Source organism: Arvicanthis niloticus, chromosome 10 (assembly GCF_011762505.2).
Source record: "Arvicanthis niloticus isolate mArvNil1 chromosome 10, mArvNil1.pat.X, whole genome shotgun sequence".
Lineage (NCBI taxonomy): Eukaryota > Metazoa > Chordata > Mammalia > Rodentia > Muridae > Arvicanthis > Arvicanthis niloticus.
The window spans coordinates 21367532-21379111 of NC_047667.1; the positions used below are offsets into that span (position 1 = coordinate 21367532).

General features: G+C 46.0%; 1 protein-coding gene across 1 annotated transcript in view; it reads left to right on the plus strand.

The window, feature by feature from the left end:
• The first annotated feature begins 1224 nt into the window (after positions 1–1224).
• Positions 1225–11580, plus strand: part of Lemd1 (LEM domain containing 1) — a 30629-nt gene continuing 20273 nt past the window's right edge. The window contains exons 1-4 of the mRNA XM_034512783.2: positions 1225–1284; positions 2962–3081; positions 3599–3724; positions 6840–6910. Of these exons, the coding sequence (XP_034368674.1) occupies positions 3000–3081; positions 3599–3724; positions 6840–6910 (279 nt within the window). The 5' untranslated portion in view covers positions 1225–1284; positions 2962–2999. The remainder of the gene's footprint in view (positions 1285–2961; positions 3082–3598; positions 3725–6839; positions 6911–11580) is intronic.

Genomic DNA, 11580 nt, shown 5'->3' on the forward strand with positions numbered 1-11580 from the left:
AGGCCCAAACCATGAGACTTCTGTATGGTCAGGACATGCCCTTCATCCTGATTCTTCTTTCTTTTTATTGTATATGTATGTGTGGTATGTGTGGACACTTGTGTGCCATAGCGAGGGTGTAGAGGTTGGAGGACCGACAACTTTCAAGTGTTGGTTCTTTCCTCCGTGTGAGCCCTAGGAATGGAGCTCAAATCTTCGGGTTTAGTGGCAAATGTCTTTACCCACTGAACTAGCTGCTGAGCCATGTTGCCAGCCCCTGATTCTTCTTTCTGTTTTGTTTCATTGTGTCTGTTTTTAAAAATTATTTATTTTATGTATATGAGTACATTGTAGCTGCAGTCAGATACACACAAGAGGGCATCCGATCCCATTACAGATGTTTGTGAGTCACCATTTGACTGTTGGGAACTGAACTCAGGACCTTTGGAAGAACAGTCAGTGTTATTAACCACTGAGCCATCTCTTTGGCCCCTTGTCTTTGTTTTTATTTTTTTTTAAGATTATTCATTATGTATACACCATTCTGCCTGCATGTACACCTGCAGGTCAGAAGAGGGCACCAGATGTCGTTTATAGATGGTTCTGAGCCACCCTGTGGTTGCTGGGAATTGAACTCAGGACTGCTGGAAGAGTGACCAGTGCTCTTAATCTCTGGGCTACCTCTCCAGCCCGTTTTTATTTTATTTTTTTATTTTTTGGGGGACAGGGTTTCTGGCTGTAACCTTGGCTGTCCTGGAACTCACTCTGTAGACCAGGCTGGTCTCAAACTCACAAAGATCTGCCTGCCTTTGCCTCCGGGATTAAAGAAATGTTCTGCTACCACCACCTGGCAGGATTCTTATTTTCTTAATGGAAAAATTTTCCACGTGGAGCCAAGTCTTTTCCACTTTCCGGTTTCCCTGGCTGGTGGCTTGGATGCTAGCATTTGCTTGCCATCTCTTTTCTCCTCTCCCATTTCTTGGCACCATTTAGTCACGTGCAGCTCCTTGCTCCCTGTGCTCAATGGTGCCTTGTAGCCACTCCGTGGTTTCTCCCTGGCACTCCACCCCCAAAGCTGGCCAGAGCCTCCTTCTGTTTGAGTTTAACTTAAATCCATCCTCTGATTTTTCTCATCAGGGTTGCTGGGGTGAGGGTCTGGTGCTGATGTCACACTGTCAGTATTATGATTACCATAATATCTAACAGGCAAAGAAGGGGCAGTTGTTCATGATAACCCTTGGGTGAGACTCACCCAGCTAAGGTAACCAGACTGATTGCATAGACTTCAGACAACCATGTGAAGGGGTGAGTGGGTTAATCATCCAGTTGGATTCCATTTGAATATTTGTCTTCCATATGTATGTTCCCTCTAGGCAACTGTCTAATGTCACTTGAAATTGATGAGAGCTCTTTGGAAGGTTATTTTTGGGAAGCAAGGGAAACAACAGACAGCTGTTCTCTGGAACAAATGTCGGCCGGATCTGCTGGAGTGTACAGAAAAAATACAATCTGAGCTTCTGAGCCTTTTACCTTTCCAGGGTTAGACTTCTGTTTTCTGGAAAGGTTCATCCAGCTCCCATGCACACAGAGGAGGAGGAGGAGGAGGGGGAGGAGGAGGAGGAGGAAGAGGAGGAGAAGGAGGCTAATGTTAACCAAGACTATGTTTGTGAAAAGAAGCATAGTTTGAAGCATAAAATTGCCCAATCGAGTGTTCCTGAGCGCTCTGTCCTAGGTCACAAGTCCTGGTTTTTTCCCCAGCCTGTTTATGACGTTCTTCCTAATTGGACATTGATCGAGCACCAATAAAAAGTCATTCGAACGGGGCCCGATCTTCCTGTGCCGAGCGAGCGCTTAGCTTGTTTTCATTGCAATATTAAAATTCCTTGAAACCTGTTAGAAATGGGGTGCAGTAAACAAGTTCTGTATGGCAAAGCCTTCAAATAGGCTCTGTGAATGAGTGATCCTGCCTCTCTCCCAACTTTATTAAATGGGTGATGGGGTTAGTTTTGGGGGTAGGAATCAAGAGAGAAAGGGGATAATTGAGTTGAGGCTCTACAGACTTAGACAGACCAAGACGTCACAAACCTATGTGACTCAGTGTGGTAAGAATTAAGTGTTGGCTTTTTCCAAGTGCCAGTTCACCAACCGCACTGTTTTTTAGTGGCTGATTGAAAGCCACCATGACAACATAGCTCAGTCAGTAAATGCCCCAGCCTGTTCATCCACATGGTGAAGGGAGAAAACTGATTCCGCAAGTTGTCCGCTGACCTCCACTCGTGCCCTGTGGTACCCACCCATCTACACGTGTGCATATGCACACATGCACAAAATACTTGTAATTGGAAAATTTTAAGTCCTTTAAAACCTTGAATCTCATTGTGCTCAGTGCAAGTGTGGAAACCCACTACAGCTTGTAATCCTAGACTGCTCTAAGCCCTGGGTAGCCTCATGAAAAGGGGCAGCGATAAATAACTCTTTTGTTTTGTTTCGTTGTTTTTTGAGACATGGTTTTTCTGTATAGCCCTGGCTGTCCTGGAACTCACTCTGTAGACCAGGCTGATCTCAAACTCAGAAATCCGCCTGCCTCTGCCTCCCAAGTGCTGGGATTAAAGGCATGCACCACCACTGCCTGGCTGATAAATAACTCGTCTGGCCTTGTTCATATTTAATTAACGGTTTATCCTCAGGGCGCTTGATTCCTGAGCAGAGTTCCAGAGCAGCTGTGGGAATATTTTGCTCATTTTATCCAGGTAGGTTTTCTTACCTTAATTGAGCAGAAAAGTTGGAAGTCACTGATCCTCAAGAAACTGGGATAGAGTGGAAGCTTGTCAAGTTGTTCACCAAGGCTACTAGCAGGAGACTCTGGTGGACAGCAGAAGGGGGCAGTGAGCACCTTAGTCCTGCGGGACGGCAGTTGTGAATCTGGCTGTAGTGTTTATTTGTGAAGTTACCTTAATGGATTTAATATTTTCCTGCTTCAAGGAATCCAGTGTCAGAGAAGAGGCCACAATTCGATCACCATGGTGGATGTGAAGTGTCTGAGTGACTATGAATTGGACAAGCATCTTAAGACGCTTGGGTTTGCACCTGGCCCCATACTACGTACGTCTGCAGTTAATACTGGCGGCGGGGGATTCATTTGCTGCTTACGAACTACTTTCAAAGTTTAAAGCAGAAAAATAGAAGGAACATATGCAGTAAAAGCCACTGAAAATAGAGAGGAAGATAGCCATATGGAGGGAAGAGGTAGCAGTCTAGGTCCTTACAGACAGGAAATACAAGGCCAGGGAGGGGGAAGGGATTGTTTTCATTTTTTATTTCTTGATGCTAAAAGTCCAATTTTTTTCATATTAGCTCTCTTGGGTTTCTATATGTGCCCTCGATTTTCATTGTCTTTATCCCTCATAGACAACTTTGTCCCAGTTGCTCTCAGAGGGACCCAGTACCTGGTTATTGATAATCTGCAGATATTACCTGTTTGTGTAATGGTAAGAATAACTTGAGCAGCTGTGGGGTCCCCCTCATTGTTAAGAGCCATGCTTAGCCAATAATGTAAGATCATAGAAAAGAGGTCTGGGTTTAAACACAGAATGGTTTAATTCTCCGTGTTGTTTCTCAGCTTCCACCAGAAAAATGTATGAAAAGAAGCTAGTGCAATTGCTGGCCTCACTTCCCTGTGAACCACCTGTCATGAACAGACCCAGAAAACTGCACGGCTCTGAGGATAGCAGCGAGGACAGTGAAGGTACCATTGTCTGCGGTGCTGCCAGCTGGTGGCTTCAGGTTTATTAATACCCTGTCTGGCATGACTTACACACTGTAAATGATGTGCATGCTGACCTGTGAAATAGCCATGTGGCCTCTGCGCACAGAGCCTACAAAATAAGCCCCTAGGCTGCAAAATCATCTGTATGTCGAAGCCAGTACTCACACTGAAGACATGACTGGGTGGGATGTTGGGAGAAAGGACCAGCCAGCGTGTACATCCTTTACCCGAACCAGAGTCAGATCATGTATGCGAAGTCCTTAAAATTAGCTCCTAGAGTCGAGGTTCCAGACTTCCATGAGGTCCCAAGCTGTGCTTTGTCTCAAACGGATACATTTCACTATGACTTTCTTTGGATTGGGTGATTTCATGCCCAGAAAGAAGGATGAACCAGCTCGTACTTCTCTGAACTTCTCACACATAAACTGCTGATAGCAGCTTTGAAGACAAGTGTGTGGGTGGGAAGTGGTGGTCCCTGTGACACTTGGACTTTGCTTACAGTGGCTTTTGCCCCAGCAAGCACACTACATAAAGCAGCATACATCGTACACCTGCAGTTGTCTCTGTCCCTAGAGCTATTTGAGGATGGCCTTGGAGATCCCCACAGTATATCCCACAAACCTTTCTTGGGAGTCCCCTCTGAGCCCAGGGATATAGCACCTAATGTGGACCACCTTGTCTTCTGGACAGGATGTGAACCAAGCCCTTTAACCCTCACAACACATAGCTAAAGTCAGACAGCAAGAGTGACTAACCCAAAATCACATCACCGGGGCGTGGCTTTAGAAGATGAACGTATATTGGGATGTGCCACGAGGAGCCGGAACACCCGCCTTCAACATCGCTCTCTGCCAGCATCACAGAGCAGGAATTCGGTGTATGTTTGAGGGTAAAGAGCAGAACAGGCAGGGCTGGAGGTGTAGTTCAATGTAGTGTGCTCAAGGCCCTGAGGACCACCTGGGCACACAGTCACATGTACACACACACACACACACACACACACACATGTGCATGCATGTGCACACACACAAATACACACACATGCGCACATGTACACACACACATGTGCATACATACAAATAGTTACAAAACTAGTCCTGAACTCAGGACTGACTGCCTCTTGATCTCGTGCCACCCACCTCGTAGCCTGTACTTGGTGAACATTGTATTTTGGACCATGTGGGATCTATACAAAAGGACACTTTCCCATACGTATTAACTGTAGAATTAAACAGTCCAAATGGTCTGGAAAAAGGATCCAAATATTGAAAGGACACAGAGACTTCCCCAATTGGCACAGTAAGCTCATTTGGAAAGGACAACAGAATCTAGGGATAGACCCCACTGGTGGGTAGGTAGACCAATATAAAAGTAACCTTGGGATAGTCAGTATATACAAATAACCTTGGGACCAGTGACTGCCTCAGACTTTTCCATCTCCTGCCCGGGGAAGAGGCTTGGGGGACTGGTCCATACATAGAAACAGTTCAGTGCCGCCAATGAAGCCATAACTGCAGAAGCCAAGCTGTAGCCAGCTGAAGCTAGTTCTGGCCAAAGGCCTCCTCCTCACTGCAGTGTGGTTTCCAGGACACAGCCTCCACAAGGGTGTGATTCTGCGGGGACTGAAGAAGATTGCTTTCCACTGGTGATCTTGACTGTTTCCACTGGGTCTCCTGGATGCCAACCTCTGAGCCAGAGTGGGGCTCTGCTTTGCTGCACACTTGGGTGAAGCCGTGGATTACCAACCATCAGTGCTTGCTCCAATCACAAAACCGTCCTCCAGAGGAGGCCTGGATTGTGCACTTAAGGTCAAGTTTGTCACCTGAAGTCTTCTAGAGCATTGGAGTGGATGGCTGAACCATTCCGCTCCACTCCAGCGTGCAGAGTGGAGGCTTTATGTGAGATCAACCTATGAAGAATCAGCCTGGATCCAGCAGGTTACAAAAACACCTTCTGGGGCGAGCCGTGGGACCAGAAGAGAGCAAGGACAGAAAGCTCCTCAGGTTCCACAAACAACCAGGGATTAGATTGTTCTCATTTTCAGTCACTCTTCTGGGCAGTGGAGGCTTTGGTTTAATTGTTTGACCCTTTTTGTTTTATTGAGGGGAAGGTGGGAGATAGGTTTTTATACTGTGTAACCGTAACAGGTCTGGAATTCTCTACATAGAACAGGGCGGTCTTGGACTTGCAATGATCCTCCTGCCTCAGCCTCACTAGTGATGAAATTATGAGTGTATGCCACCACACCTGGTCAGCAACCTCTTCTCAAGCTTCTCAGATGGCAGATAGCCTGCTGTGGTGAGGTGTGTATACAGTCTCATCCTTGAGGAGGCGGAGACAGGAGGGCCTCAGCTGGGAGGTTGAACTTGAATATGTAGTGAAATCTTGCTCAAAACATCAAAAGCAAAATACAGTGCCTCCATGAGCATCTAGCCTAAATGCACACCAGCACAGAGTACCCCCCAAATCCCAGCACAGAGTCCTCCCTACATCCCAGCACAGAGTCCTCCCTACATCCCAGAACTGAGTCCTCTCTACATCCCAGTTCTGAATCCTCTCCACATCCCAGAACTGAGTCCTCTCTACATCCCAGCTCTAAATCCTGTCCACATCCCAGCACTGAGTCCTCCCACATCCCAGAACTGAGTCCTCCCTATAGCCCAGTGTCACTATGGACTGTTTTCTGCTGCTGACCATCCTGCCATTCAGAAAGCCACTGGCTTCCCCTTCTTCAGGGTGCTGTTCTAGATAGGAGGCAGAAAGTCCTTCCTATCCTGGCATTTGGGGACACACAGAGCTCACAGCTGGCTTTCAGGGACAATGCTAAACTGAGAACAACAGCTCTCAGAGAGACTGCTAGCTTATGTCTCTCAGAGGTGTGCAAACATGACAGCCAGCCATATCCCCACAGGAGGCCTGAGCGTGTCTCACCAAGGCTCCTGCAGCTCCAGAGGAAGGTGCTTTTCTCTATAAAGGGCACTGTGAATTTTCTTCCCCTCGTGAAAGCACCCTGTGGCTGAGAAAAAACACTTGGTGTTTATTTCTTCTGCTGCCTCATCTGTTCTTGTGGCCTGTTTTCCTTTTGTTTCCCCAGATCCAGCCGTAAATATCATTTTGAAAGGAAATATCAAATTCTCAAAAAACAAAGGCAAGGAAGGCAAGAAGGTATGAACAATTCTAATGCATGAATACTTCTACACATATATAAAAAAATCAGCACTCTCAGACATATAAGGAAAAAAAAATCACTATATTCTGCTAGACATAAACCTAGTCTAGACCTGATCTTTTAATGAAAAAAAAAATCTCCTTTTGAAATGTTTTTTTGTGCTCTAGCCAGGACCTGGAGTATTGATGTCCCTTTTGCCCCACAGTTAGCAGGGGCCCGCCAGGTTTACCCCATCCTGCACCATCTCTTCAGCCTTCACTAGGAACACAGGATAAATGTGTGTGTGTCTAATCTCATCCCTTTGCCTGCCAGCCATTGAAACATGGCTCCCACTCCAACTGACCACAGTGGGGCTGGAGGTCGGGCGTGTGAGGGGGCTTCCTCAGGAGAGACCTGGCTAGGTTAGGGTCCCTGTCCACTGCTTGTTTGTGGCATGCTTTGGGGAAACCAGTTAGCACAGGTAGCAGCATCCAACAGGCTTTGCCTGCCCCAGGGTGTCAAGGGAAGGCAGGCTTGTGCTCTCTGGCACTGAGCACAGCAGGGAATTGGTACTGAGGAATTCTCACACTGGACTCTCCTGGCTTCTTTTTCTGACCTCTGTCCTATACAATTTTGAGGCATCTCCCTGTTGCCTCTGCTCTTTTGCTTCTCAGCTTCCCCACTCCTAGGGGTTGCTTCTTGGCTGCTGTCTTGCTCTCCAGATGAATGTCCTTACACCTGAGAGCTCCAGCTTTAGAAGTCTCTTCTTCGGTTTTTTATGTGGCTTACCTTTGTTAACTTCCTCCTGTGCTAACTCCTCCAAGACCCTCCTCAGGCATAGGCCTGTGTCAAGTTGATTTATCCCTTCACAGTCTCTAACCGTCTCTCCCTGCTGCATCCACTCAACAAACCACCCCTCATAGCCATGAGTACTTTGTAGATTGGGGGGATGTGGTTACACCTTGCTACGTGGCTGTCCCCTGACACTGTGTAGAAGATAGACATCAGGAGCGAACAAATCTCCGTGCCCATCCAGCCGCACAGGTAGCCATTGCTGCCCAGGCTCAAAGCTGCAGACTTCTTGTGGAATGCCCACTTCTCACAGCAATGTATACAAAGAGGTTTCTACATTCTTGAGATTAGAATACTGTTCCTAAACTTATTCCAGGCAAGGCTAGGTGATTTGTACCTTTAATCTTGGTACTCAGGAGGCTGAAGCAGGATGGTGAGCTCCATACTATCTTGGGCTGAACAGCAAGATCCTATCTTACAAAACCAGGCAGCCAACCAAACACCAGCCTGCTCGCTCCTGCCCAAGGTTTTAATAATAATAATAATAATAATAATAATAATAATAATAATGTTATAAATATTATATATGCAAATATATTAACAATTATTGTTATGTTTATATACTTACACAAATAATATATCACTATTATTATTTGTAAGTACACTATAGCTGTCTTCAGATACCCCATAAGAGGGCATCAGATTTCATCACGGATGGTTGTGAGCCACCATGTGGTTGCTGGATTTGAACTCATGACCTCCAGAAGAGCAGTCAGTGCTCTTAACCACTGAGCCATCTCACCAGCCCCTGTTTGTTGGTATTTAACAATGGCAAAATATTCCAAATGGGTTTTGCCCCTGACTTTTCCGAGTCCTAGCATAGATCTATCAGCAGAGGCTTAGCCCCTCCCACCACTCACTTGCTCCACTCTCCGGAGCCACTCTGTACTTCTGTGGCTTTCCTCCCTCCTCACCCAGTGGATGCACCTGGTATTTCCTACAGTGTCTCCCGAGCCTCCGAGCCTCCATGCCAGCTTCTTGTGCCTGGAGCTCTCTCTTCATTCTTCTCATTCCCGGCTCTCTTCTCCTCCCACTGTTAAAATCCTGTGATTTTGTAAGAAATGCTTCAAAGGCCGCTCATCTGAATCCCTTTGAAATGACACTTTACCTCATTCATTAGCTGAACCATCACAGGGCCCCGCGCCTGACAGGAGCCTAAAAATGTATTCCACTAAGCCTGTCACACACAGTTTTACCAACAAATAGGCTAGTTGCAATTGGACTCTAGTATTTAAACTACCGGAAGAACTTAAATAGATGAAAAGAAACCCCAGGTAAACATGGTGATAGCAGACTCCCATTCAAAGGGAGCTCGCATTTGATGAAGTGATTCTGAGCAAACAGGGCGTTTTCTAAAAGGATTTTTTTTTAAAAAGTCTACTAAATGGCTCACTGAAGGAACCCTTTCTATTCACTAAACCTCGGTTCCTCAGAAAACCCTTTTGTCTAGATCTCACAAGGATGGTTACAGTAGAAAAAGCAACCTGCATATACTTAAAACACCTAAGGTTCAGCGGCCTGCAGTCTTTGCTTTACATAAACCCGAGACAAAGCTGCATTGATATTTTCAACGGGCGATGGAATTAAATTGCAAGTGTGTGATGGCACAGAATCCTTTAATGTGAAGAATTTATATAAGCCATTTGGATTCTGCAAAGGGCCCCAGGACATCTGCTCCACTTTCAACCTGGAAGTGAGCGTAAATAAGCATTGGGGTTGCCATGTAAAGATGGTGGAAAGTGTGTTTATTTAGACACTTGTATTTGAACCACTATTTGGAGCAGTGGTCTGCACCAAATAATCCTGTCAATGTCTAGGAAGGGAGGGTTCATGTTTGTTCAAAACATTTCTTTCATTCTAGAGGGGTCCGTAGGAAAGTACAGCTATCCTGAGACTTGAACTGTGAGTTCGTCGACTTACTTACGTAGCCTGCTGATTTAGTCATTAAGACCACTCCAAAAAAAAAAAAAAAAAAAAAAAAAAAAAAAAAAAAAAAAAAAAAGCCAGATCAAGGCTGGGGTGGGGTGTGGGATGGGGATGGGCGGTACAGCTCAGTAGTAAGTGCATGCCTAGTGAAGGGGACAAGCTAGCCTGGCCCCTGTGTAGAAGTCAGCAGTGCTATTCCTCTGACAGGGACTGGAACTGGCTCATCTTTCTACTGTTGGGGTGAGAGCTAGGTTTGCAGTTATAACGCAGGCTCCCTGTCTCCTCCTTCAAAGGGATTTACAGTCAACTGAGAGGTAACAGCCTCCACTGGCAGCTCGCATCAAGTGGGATTTGAGTAAGGTACCTTGTGATTTATCACCCAAACAAGGATGAAGACTAAATGGGGGTTACTAGTCAGGGAGACTGGAACAAGAATAAGTCAGGACTGTCTAGGTCATCTGAGTTTAGGGCCAGTTCCAAGGACTGAAGTATTTGTGTGTGCACACCTCACTTTGAGATTGAGGCTGTAGGAAAAAGCCAGAGGGCAGCTGGGGAGTGTGTGTGTGTGTGTGTGTGTGTGTGTGAGAGAGAGAGAGAGAGAGAGAGAGAGAGAGAGAGAGAGAGAGAGAGCTCTGCTGACCCGTCCAAGGTTTTGTTTCCTCCCAGAAATAACCTGCTGTTTGTTGGCCAAAGCCTCAATACCCCTTGGTCTCCAGCCTGGGGGGAGGGGGTCTTCTCATTTGTCCCCTTTTCTAACCATTTTACTCAGGGATTCTCTCATGTGCCCCCTGCTTAGGGATCTGCTTTTCTAGTTAGCCTCCCCCAGCCCTTCGTCCATGAGCTTTCCCTCTAGGCTGTGAAATGTTGAACGCACAAAGCTCCATCTTTACTCTGAGTTCAATTCATCCCTATGCATGGGCAGAGGGACTTCCTGGTCCCTACTGCCTCTTGGGAAGGAGCCTTGGTCCTGCACTGAGGAAGATGGTGTCTTTCCCTGATTTCCTATTCCTACCAGATGCTTTGCCTCTTAGGTGTTACAACTTGGAGAGACAGTGTAGGTCACAGTGGGTAGACAACTGTTCAGAATATGATCAGACAAACCTTCTGGCCAGGCTCAGGTAAGCATCACTTCTGAGTGCATTGTGTTAAACCTGCTTGAGGAAGAATGCGGGTGCAGAGAGAGGCATAGTTTCTACCCCAAAGAAACCCTTTTTGGTTTTGAGACAGCATCTTTCTATATAGCCCTGGTTGGTCTGGAATTAGCTATGTGGATTAGGCTGGCCTTGAACTCACAGAGATCCACTAGCCTCTGCCTCCTGAGTGCTGAAATTACAAGGTGTATACCACCATGCCCAGCTATGAAAAAACTTTAAAATATGCTCTAAACACAAGAAGGGATTTCAAAAAACATGTGCCCTAGAGACAGACTCCCTGGGCTCATCCCCACCTCTGCCACTCACTTGGATAAGTCCCCAACTTTGCTGTGTCTGAGCTTTTACCACCCCAAAGTGGGTTAATAATGGCCTCCGCCTTGTAGTGGGTTGCGGATCTTGAGTTCAAGCATATAAATCAGACTGGGGATGTAGCTTGGAACAGAGTGGTTATGCCATCTAATAAAAGATACTTAGCTACAAATAAGATCTGTTTTTGTTAACAAGATTGTACTATAAAAAGCACAGTATTTAATTATCTGCAATACACAATAATGTAGTTAGTGGAAAAAAAAAAAAAGGAAACGGAAATAAGATCCTTAGCTCGGAATGATGTAGAATATGACTTACCAGAGTGCCCAGAGGTATATTTATATAAGTAAATATTCAGGCATAATTAAAGACTGCTCTCTGCATGTGACTGATGCAGGCTGAACTTTTAAAAGCCCCGTGTGTATAATAAGCAAGGCACGGTGGCA